The 11,666-nt window shown below is 26.4% G+C and overlaps 1 protein-coding gene across 1 annotated transcript; it reads left to right on the top strand.

The window, feature by feature from the left end:
- Window positions 1–4,469: 4,469 nt before the first annotated feature.
- On the top strand, window positions 4,470–5,255 carry LOC136079277 (protein unc-13 homolog C-like). Its single transcript, XM_065795007.1, has one exon. It carries the CDS (start codon window positions 4,470–4,472, stop codon window positions 5,253–5,255), a length of 786 nt encoding a protein of 261 aa, XP_065651079.1.
- Window positions 5,256–11,666: the final 6,411 nt, after the last annotated feature.

The following is an 11,666-nucleotide window of genomic DNA, read 5'->3' as shown; positions in this document are numbered from 1 at the left end:
AGGAAGAAATTTAGAAATTGTAATGAAATTTAGTATTTCTTTATAAATATAATGTACTAAGTAAAATATAATGAAATGAACTTGTTTTAGTCAAAGTCAATCAAAGCTTAAAAAGTTTATCTAAGTTGATTGATAAAATATCATAAATCATTGATAAATAGTTAATAAAAACTAGTTTGCATGACCTTAGTATAAACTCGCAGCGGGCTTTAATCTTACGAGAAATCTACGTATTTTTAGCTAGGACTACGTTGTATCAGTTTAAGAATTAATTTCCATATTAAACTTTAATTTATACGTGTTTGAAGAAATATATAACCTAATAAAGTAATTAAATTAGGTAGATATTTAAAACCTCATAAAACACGTGTTTAAAACTTCTTGCAACACGTGTTTAAAACCTTATGAAACACGTATTTAAAACCACAAAAAACACGTGTCAAACTCCAGTAAAACTACCCGTGAAATCCACGTGTTTTTGGTTTACGCCTGGATCGTAACAAACACGTGTCTGAACGGGTTTTAATTCCGAGATTAAAACTAGATGTGCCGGCTGGGTTATATATATACATATCAGTCATAATTTAGAGATTATTAAATTTTATATATTTTTATTTTAAGTTTTCAATTATTAATCGTAATATAACAACTATAAAATATAAACATTTAATGTGGGAAAAGGTCAGGGTTAGGGTTTGGGTTAGGGTTAGGATTAGGGTTAGATCTTGTCAGAATTTCATTAATTACAATTTCTTTACCATTGCGAAACTTTTGGAAAACTCGGAGGAATAATATACTCCATCAAAGTCTTAATGCTTCTCTTAATTCTTTCAAATTCCATAACTGGAACAAATTTTTTATTATTGACATAATATCGACTTGCAGTTCTTCGATAGATTGCGTAAATTAATTTTTTTTTTACCTTCAATCATGCTCTGGAAGTAGTTTAAACTAAGAGTGTTGCATAAGGCAAACACTTTAACTTCTATTCACTTTTTTCTCAGAGCAAACCTTTGTAATTTTAAATGGTTATACATATTTATTATATAACCATTGGAAATTACGGTAAATTGTAAAAAATTTTCAGAAAATTATATAGTCTATGGTTTAACATTTTTTTTTAAAAAAACTTAAGAATTTGCAATTTTTTACCACTTTGAATATTACGCTTCACATTTTGCTGGTTTGTTTATTTTTTTTATAATTAACTCAAGCAAATGTTTTTTTAAATAATAAAACATTTTTATTTTCGGTAAAACCAGCCTTGTTTTAATGCAGTATGATGAATCCTAATGTTTAGTATAAAATTGTATAATGTAAAAAGCATATATCTGGACCTAATTTATTTTCGTTCATAGAAAAAGTCTCTCCGATATGATTTTCATTGTTTGTAGAAGTTTAAAATAAGCTCTTTTCAATGATGCAATTAAAAAAACAAAAAAATTTACCCAAATAATGCTTTAAGAGTTCAAATACATGTTACTTTAGGACATTTTACTTTTGTTAACATACTGGTTTCGGTATAAATATACTGGTTTCAGTATAACTTTGCATTTTAAAAAAACTGTTTTTTATATACGTCATTATATTTGTGCGTAGAACCTTCAGGTAAGTTAACATTACTAAAAAACTTTTTGTTTTGGAGATAGAACCCTTAAAAAAAAGCAATCAAAGCTTATTTTCTGAAATTAGTTAAGATTTCCTGGTATAGTAAATATTTTCGAGTGTTTTATCAGAAATTTTAATAAACTGTTGGCATGGTTTACAAAATATTAAAGAAGTTCTTTCAAAATTGAAGTGTAAAACTCATAAGGGTAAATCACGTACTGAACGAAAATAAATTAAGTTTTTTTTTGGTATGGCTTTGAACCATTTTATGACGTCATTTTTGCTGTACCATTTGTGTGCGTTGGTAGCATTTTCAACTTTACTATCGATATCATCTAATAAAATTTTATTTACTTTTCCGAAATCAGATATAGCTGGATTTATTATTTGGCACTGTGTATTGTTGGGGAAACTATCCTTATGATCTTTTAAGGTAATGAATGTTGTATTCATGGCTAGACACTCTAGCCTATCATCAATGCCCAAGTCTTTTACTATGTCTTTAGCAATTATGTTATATTGTGTGATATCAGATTTTTTATAGGTTTTAGTAATATTTTCAGTATAAAGTTTATGATCCGACGGTTAATCTAGCTCATACTGGTTTTCTGATTTACCAGCAAAGACGAAAATAATACTTGAAGATTTAGTTTTTACGAAGTCAGTTTGCAATTGCATTTTAAATTTGTTTTGAATTATGGAAAATTAAATGTTTTTAATTAACGCAATCAAATCGTTTTCAAAATTTACTAAATGGCGATGTTGCGGTGGAGGTTTTCTTAACTTGAGATTGAATATATAGGCAGGCTCTTAATAAGGATTATTTTCGTGCATCAAATCTTAGCTACATAAAAGCTTCATTAGGCATTTTAAGTTTTTTTTAAAATAGTAATGGTATGTTCTTTAATGTATAGTTGAAATAATGATTTTCCATAACTGTAATTATTTAATATAACTAAAGGGATTAGAGAGTGCTTAACATATAGGAACGATATTACTGTAGATATTATTGATGTGATTAAAAAATTGTAGTTGTAATTAAGAAAAGTTTATAATATAGATTCTCAGAACAAAGCTTTTTTTTTAATTTTGTTTAATTAAATTTTTGTGCATTGAAAGATAAGATCAATTTCATTCCAAATATTCAGAAATATAATACAAAATCTCGAAAAAGTAACATTATCTGGTTTAAGCCATCTTATTCGCTCAACGTCAGAACAAACGTATGCAAAACATTTTTTTTCTTCGGGTTTGAATTTTTATTGAGCAAAACACTGAAGCAGCGATAATATAAGTTTTGTTAACTAAAATAATATTTCTAAGTTAGTTTACAGGTATATAATAGGACACTTTTACTTATTTTGATGTAAAAACGCGAATTACTTTTACGCGTAAATTACCTTACATAACTCATATAAAAATATATAGTTTACTTACATTTAAAATTAAATCGTTTTTTTTACATAAGTTATATAACGTGTAAAACTTAATTACTAAAGTTAGGGTTTTTAAATGAGTAACTGTTACTTGAAAAAGTATTTTACTTTTACAAGTAAAAGTTATTCACATTTTTACTTTTATTTGTAAATTTAATTTACATTTAATGTAAGTTATGTTAAGTAAACAATTTTGAAAAGCAATTTTGGTCATAAATATGTAAAAAGTTTACATGAAATGTAATTTACATTTGTAAAAATTTTTAAAAAATGTAAAGAAATTTATTTATGAAATAAACTTACGTAAATACAATATTTAAAAAAACATTACACTTACTTTACAAAGTAAAATAAAACTACATTATAACAACAAATTGCTTTCACGTGTAAAAATAACTAATAAGCAAAAACGGCTTACACAAAAGTAATTTGAAAAACACCTTCATTTACTTTTACAAATAAAAGTAATTTTTTGCTTTAAAATTTTATACTTTACTTAGTAAGTACGTAAAATGTAAGTTATATTATTTACTTTCTCGAAGAGCAGTCATTTCATGTTAATTTAACATAAATTTTGAGAATAGTAACGTATTCAAATTGATTGCCTGTTTGAGGACACTTTTAGGTAATATATCAGGTAACACTCTAGTTTATGTGAGCAATGTTCGGGGTGGGTCATCTACAAAGGATTTTTTTCCACGTATATCATAAAGGGAGTATAATATAATTAGGAGCAAATATGGGCAAAACGCGGGTATATTAGTAGTATAGAGACGGCTCCCTGTTGCATGGGGCTGCTAAATAATCATTGATTTTTTAGTTTTTTTTTTTTTTTGTTTAGCAGAATTATGTTAATAATCATAATGAAACTTTGTCGGGGGAGGAAAGAGAAAAAGAGGCATAATTTGTAACCTATAGATAATTTATGCATGTGTAAACCTTGACTACTTAGTCGGACACTGTTCATTAGAGTGCTCTTTTTCTCCAGTTTTTTTCTTTGTATTTGCCTTTACAGTCAAGTATTTTGTTATGGTAATATGACGCAATATAACATTTTTGGTATTAGCAAGGATATCGGCTGCTAAAACAGTTTTCAAAACGTTAAAAGCCATTTAAACTATATGGTATAATTTATATGGATTGTTTATCAGATATAATCTTTTGCGTTTTATCATATATAATCTTATAATATAATTTGAAAAAGATGGTAAGAAAAGCTGTTTAATCTTCTTCTTTAGGTTGTGGGAACATTTATAACCTACTTTTTGTTGCGTTGGTGTCCAACTCGCGCAAGGATATTCATCGTTCAAAGTTGCGGCGAACAGACGTGTTTTATTGCAGAGAATTTTTTTTTTTTTTTTTTTTTAACAAATTTAAAAAAAAAATTTTAAAAGTTAACATTTGTTATCAATTTAATTGTTAAATATGGCAGTTACAATTAGCGAAATAAGAAATATGTTTAGAGAAATGTTTGCTGAGTATAAGAAAGACATAGAGTTACTAATAAAACAACAAGAAGAAAACGTTCTTAAAGTCATTTGTGCAAATGCAAAGATAACGAGTGATAGACAACAAAAATCAGAATTAAATATTATCGACAGTATGGAAAAAATTAAAAGACTCGAAAAGGATGTATTTGATATAAAAGAAAGCTTAAATTTTCACGAAGAACTCATTGAAAAAAAGATTAAAAATAATATTGAATCTATCGAGAAAGAAAGAGTTTCTAAAAATGTAGCGCACAAAAATATAGAGTTTACCGACCTTAAAAATAAACTAAGAGAAATTGAAGATCGGTCACGAAGAAATAATCTCAGGATTAATGGACTGAAAGAAAACGAAAATGAAACATGGACGGAAAGTGAAACAAAAGCGATCAAACTGTTTGAACAGACTTTAGGGGTAAAAAATGTTAAAATTGAACGAGCGCATCGCTGCGGACGTAAAGATGCAAAAAAACCACGAACAATCATGATAAAACTTTTAGATTACAAAGATAAAGTGGAAATTTTAAAAAATTCTTTTAAATTAAAGGGTGAAAGTATTTTCATTAATGAAGATTTTTGCTACGAAACTAATGTAATAAGAAAAGAATTGAGAGAAAGAATGAAAACTGAAAGGCAGCTGGGAAAATTTGCATATATATCGTATGATAAGCTAATTGTGCGCGATTGGGTATCAAAAAAACCGTGCCAAGAAAGCAAGAGTTAAGTTTTATTGTTTTATTTGCAATTTTTTGTTTATACAAATTCTTTTTATTTTCTATTATTATTATTTTATTTTGTTTAAAAACAAATAAACAAAAAATGGAAGAAAACTTAATAATTAAATTTTTTGATGAAAATATCATTCTCAGGGACGAAGATGACTCTGATTATTTTAATCAACAAATATTTGAAAGTCAATACTATACAGTTTTTGAATCTTTCCAATATCTACAAAAAAAGGAAGTTTTTTTTTCAATTTTAAACAATAATGTACGAAGTTTAAAAAAAAATTTTGAAAACTTTAAGTTTTTGTTAGATGAATTAAAACATGATTTTAAAATTATTTGTCTGACGGAAACTTGGTGTAAGTGTGGTGAAACAAATGCGGAATTTGAACTAATTAATTACAAATCAGTTCACCAACCACGTAATTTTGGTATTGGTGGGGGCGTAAGTATTTTTATCCACAACTCAATTAATTATAGTTTACGTAATGATCTCTGTGTGAATGAAATAGATTGTGAGTCATTATGTATTGAATTAAAAAATAAAAACACAAAAAACATAATTGTAAATGCGACATATAGACCACCATCAGGTAATTTAAAAAAATATAAAACTCATCTGAAATCATTTATAACAGCTATCAATAAAACGCGAGATCATGTCTTTTTGGCTGGTGATCTAAACATTGACCTAAAAAAACATGCTTCAAATAATAGTGTAAAAAATTTTATAAACACTCTTCTTCAAAGTAACTTAATTCCCACAATAAACAAGCCAACTAGAGTGACTAACAACTCTTCGACACTTCTTGATAATATAATAACTAATAACTTTCATAATAACCGTCTTAACACAGGTATAATCAAAACTGACTTATCAGATCATTTCTCAACATTCTTAGTTACTAATAACATAATAAATAACAACATTCCTTCTAAAACTACCATATTTAGGCGACAGATCAATGAAAACTCTGTAAAACAGTTTCAAAACCTTTTAAGAAACAACGTTGATTGGAATCTGGTATTGCAATCAAACGATGCTAACAACTCATATGATCTATTTCTAAGTCAATTCTGCAAGCAATATGAAACAGCATTTCCTGAAAAACAAATTATAGTGAACACAAAAACAGTTATGACTCCATGGATGTCTAATGGGTTACTAAAATCCTCAAAAAGAAAACAAAAATTATATGATAAATACTTAAAAAAAAAAACTTATAAAAACGAAATGACATATAAAAACTACAAAAATGTATTCGAAAAAACAAAAAAAATCTCTAAAAGGCTTTATTATGCAAAACTATTAGACAAAGCATGCGGAAACACCAAAAAAACTTGGAATGTAATTAAAGAAGTAATTGGCAAAAATAATTATACGAGAAACTCTCTGCCAAAAAAAATAACAGTTGATGATAAAAATATTTATGATAAATCAATTATTGCTGAAAAAATAAACAGTTTTTTTATTAATGCTGGTCCAATTTTGGCATCAAAAATTCCTCTGAATTCAACTTCATTTGAGTCTTATTTAAAAAATTACGATAAAGTTATGGATGAACCTAATCTTAAATTAATTGAATTGCGAACCGCCTTTTATAGTCTTAAAAACAACAAAAGTGCTGGATTTGATAAAATTAACGTTAATGTTGTAAAATCTGTTTATCATATAATCGAACCTCTTTTGTTTCACATCTTTAATCTTTCTTTTAAAACAGGTAATGTTCCGGAAAAATTAAAAATTGCACGAATCACACCAGTTTTTAAGACTGGCGATGACTCTATTATTTCTAATTATAGACCTATATCTATATTACCGTGTTTCTCAAAATTACTTGAAAGAATAATGTACAACAGGCTATTTAATTATTTATCAGAAAACAATATGTTGTACTCAAAACAGTTTGGTTTTAAGAAAAAATGTTCCACTGAACATGCAGTGATTGATATAGTCAATCAAATAACAAACGCATTTAGTACTAACTACTTTACATTAGGAGTTTTCATTGATCTGTCAAAAGCTTTTGATACTGTAAACCATAACATACTTATAAAAAAACTTGAATATTATGGAGTAAAAAATAATAACTTACTTTGGTTCAAAAGCTATTTGACCAATAGAATGCAATTCATCCAATATGCGCAAAAACAAACAATTCCATATGCTGTAACTTGTGGTGTCCCCCAGGGCTCTATTTTAGGACCCTTATTATTCTTAGTATATATAAATGATCTAAATCTAGCAACACACTTCTTAAACTGTATTTTTTTTGCAGATGACTCCAATCTTTTTTATTCTCACAGAGATATTAAAACACTTTTTGAAACAGCTAACGAAGAGTTGGGTAAGGTTAATGAATGGTTTATAAGTAATAAACTGTCTCTAAATGTGGAGAAAACCAAATTTATTTTATTTCATAAAGTAAATAAATTAGAAAATATTCCAATTAAACTTTAAAAATCTAATAATCAATAACGCTAACATTAAAAGAGAAACTTCAGTTAACTTTTTGGGCGTAATATTAGATGAACATTTACGTTGGAGTGATCATATAAAAAGCATTGAGAAAAAGTTATCAAAAAATATTGCCATGATATATAGGGCTAAACCATTTCTAAATAATAAATCTTTAAAAAGTTTATATTTTTCTTTCATTCATTGTCATTTGATTTATTGTAATATTGCATGGGCAAGTACAAATCATACAAAATTAAAAAAATTGTACAGTAAACAAAAACATGCCTGCAGAATATTATTTGGAGCTGATAAAATTGTACCATGCGAGCCTCTTCTGCGTATACTGGGCGCATTAAATGTTTATAAAATAAACTTACATCAAGTTTTAATGTTTATGTATAAAACAAAAATGGGACTATCTCCTAAAATATTTCAGTCCTATTTTGAAAAAGTAGAGCATAAATATCCGACAAAATTTTCAAATAATAACTACATTGTCCCTAAATATAATTCAAAACAAATTACATATTCAATTCAATATCGTGGACCCTATTTGTGGAAAAAGTTTCCTAGTATTGCAAATACGGAAAAAGTTAGTATACATCAGTTTAAAAAAGAATCGAAACAGGTGTTATTACATATGGATTTTAATATATCCGATTTTAAATGCCTCTTTTAAACTAAAAATCAATTATATAAAATATGTATCAGAATTTATCAATTTATAAATTTTTGTTTGTTAGTTTTTTCATTATTTGAGTTATGGTGTTTCCTCTAATCTTAAAAGTTATTGGTGAAATCTTAGTTTTTCAACATTTTACTTAACTATTAATAAGTTGTTATTTATTTTACTTTTAATTAAATTGGTTAGAAATATACACACATAAAAAGGTTTTTTTTTAAATTAGGTACTCTTTTATTTTGAATTTTTTGTTCTTTATTTAAATATTACTTTATTACAAATTGTTAAAAATTTTATTTTCATATTCTTCAACAAATACTTTGTATAATATACGTATATAGTGTGGCTCTTGAAAATACGTGCTCTTTAATTAATTAATTTATTTTTTGTTTTTGTTTTTTACTTTTCTTTCAGTTTTTCTTGTTTACTTGATTATTACTCTTAACATGAATATTGTTCTTGAAGTATTTCTTAAACTAATTGTTATTTATTTTTACATTTATAATTTTTAATAAATAGTTTGTAAAGTATAAAAATATTATCCGGCTATTGTAAATACGTACGATTGGGGCTCGGTGATAAGACAAAATAATGTCTTCTACTTGCCCCGCCAGTTTTTTTATTTTATTTATAAAGCTTGTAAATTGTAAAAGTTATTAAACGGCGAAATAAACAAATAAAAAAAAAAAAAAAAAAAAAAAAAGGATAATTAGAAAAATAAAATCTTATTGAATTAATATAGTGCTTTAGAATAAACTTTTATTTTTTTTTCAAACGTTTATTGGACTTCACAAGTTGTTTGTCGGCTATCAGATAAAGCTAGCTAAAGCTCTGAAACTTCCAGCATTTGTGTAAACTTAATAAAAGTGCATGTTGAAATTGTTTTCAGAGCTAACTGGAGAACTCCACTTTTTTGAATCTTTTTTTTTTTATAATATTTCTTATTCATACACTTTTTTTTTTCTCTAATATTTTGTTTTCCTCTAAAGTTGGGGTTTATAACATTTTAGAAAGAAAGATTTTTTGCATAAAAGCTTTGAAAATATATTTTTGATTTATTTGTTTCAGTATTAAATTTTTTTTTGAAGGAAATAAGTTAGTGGCCCTGGATAAAAGTTACCGTAAAGGAGCCGGGAATATTTGCATTATGCTGCTGCTTTTCGCTTCTCTTATTCAGCGTGGTGGTTGTCAGTGCCGTCCCGAAGAGTTCTCTGATTGAGGAGAAGTGTCGTATGTGTTTTTAGCCAACTAGACACACACACACACACACACAAAGGGTCCTCAATATTAGATATTTGGCAAATATACTTCAAAACTTGCCCACTAATTGTCCATATGTGCTAACTCAAATGCATATATAACAGCTATGGGGTGAGGGAGTACTCCTCACCCCCGTTCGGGACGGCCCAGGTCGTAACAGCAACTCTAACAGAAATAAATTTTTTTTTATTGTTTATTTAATAATAGCTATTCATAAAACTGTTAGCTGGAATGAACTAAACTCAATTAGTCTTTTCCAGGCAACAATTATTTCTATATTATTCTATTATCTAACAATTATTCGAGTTTTTTGGCTAGATTGGTTTTTAATAACCAAGCTAAATAAATGTTAAATAAAAGCAAAGTCAAAATACGAAACTTTAATTAAAATTGCAAAATATAGAGCCATTTCAAAAGCAATAACATTAAACCAGGCAGTCTTTTGAAAAAAACTTTTAAACAACTGATGTAAATAACATCAAGATTAATTAAAAAAAAATTTAAAGTTAAAAAAGTATAAATGTAAAAGTTATTAACGTAAAAAAAATTTATAACTTTTTATAACCGCAACAGTGGCTTTAATTTACTTCGTATAGCGTGTTTAGAAGGGTGGTTCAAAAAAACACACTTTCAAGTTTAAAATTATACTGTCGATTGTGAAGAAAGTTGTCTTGATGTTATTTTATCATACAGTTGAAATAAAATCAAGTTCTTTTTTTTTCAGTAAATTTTTGTAACCTTTTTTACTTTTAATTTTCAAAAAAATTAAAGTATAAAAAATAACAAAAGTGCATATCACAATATTTAAAAACCGAGTCCAAACAACAATATTTAAACAAAAGATCCCAATCACATATTTAAAATCAGGCCCGTAGCAAGCTTTTCGTTTTCGTTTTTGAAGTTTTCTTCATGTAACGACATGGAGAAAACTCCAAACATTTATATAATCATGTTTAGAAAAGCTTTTCGAAAGTATTGCGATATTCGGAGTCTGTTAACAATAAAACCCTAAAATTTTGACCTCCCTTTTATGCCATTAGTGTGAAAGTGATAAGTTTATAACATTTATAAATTCCTTTTTTATAACATTTTAAACTAAATTTAAGTTCATTAACAAATCTCTAATGTCATGCAAAAATCTCTTAGTGTTCAAAAACTATGAACATATAAATTGTGAGCAACCTCCCTAATTATTTAGGGGATTTAAAGGGGATTTGATACATATTAATTTAATTTTTTTTCAAATATAATTTTGTCTTTGATTTTTATTTTTATTATTACATAAGGACATTCTTTATTGCAGTGATGGATTTTCATTTTTTATAATTTTTTATTTTTTTAAATTTGCCGTTACAAATTATTAATTTTCCTTTGTAAAATATACGAAAGGCGGGTAAAAAAAGAAGACAAAAATAGTCTTAAAGCCAAGCCCCTAATAATCCTTACATAATAAAGTCATTAAAAACTTGTCATTAATATTTGATGATCATGTGTTTTTCTAAAGTTTGAGTTTATTAAACTTATTTTGGTTGACAATAATAGTTTTGTATTTTTTGATAATATATTTAAAAAATTAAAATACCTTTATCTGAATTACGAAACTCTCCTGTTTTAGTATGTTATTTTAGAGGAAAGTTTATCTTTTTATAAAATAACACAGTAAAACAGAAGAAATCTTGCATAAATAACAAAAACGGTTATTAATTTAATTTTTTTGACATATAAATAATATGCTTTCAAAAATTTTTATCCATAAAAATATAAATTAAACAAAATACAAGACTTAACTTTTGATAAGTTGATTTAAATACAAGTATTGCGTGGTATTATACCATGTTAAAATCGATGTAAAAAGGTTTCATAATTTGATAATGCGCGATTCCTTTTATCACCAAACCTATTAAAATACCTTAATCAACAGCATCTTTAGCTTATAGCTATGTACAAACAAGGTCTTTTAATATGTTGTTAAAAACCACATTAAACTCATTTAAAGACATTATGGTA

Source organism: Hydra vulgaris, chromosome 04 (genome assembly GCF_038396675.1).
Source record: "Hydra vulgaris chromosome 04, alternate assembly HydraT2T_AEP".
NCBI lineage: Eukaryota > Metazoa > Cnidaria > Hydrozoa > Anthoathecata > Hydridae > Hydra > Hydra vulgaris.
This window is presented reverse-complemented; position numbering and strand designations above follow the sequence as displayed.

Excerpts from the sequence above, each read along its gene's own strand:
- LOC136079277 (XM_065795007.1), top strand. The coding sequence starts at position 4,470 with ATGGCAGTTACAATTAGCGAAATAAGAAATATGTTTAGAGAAATGTTT.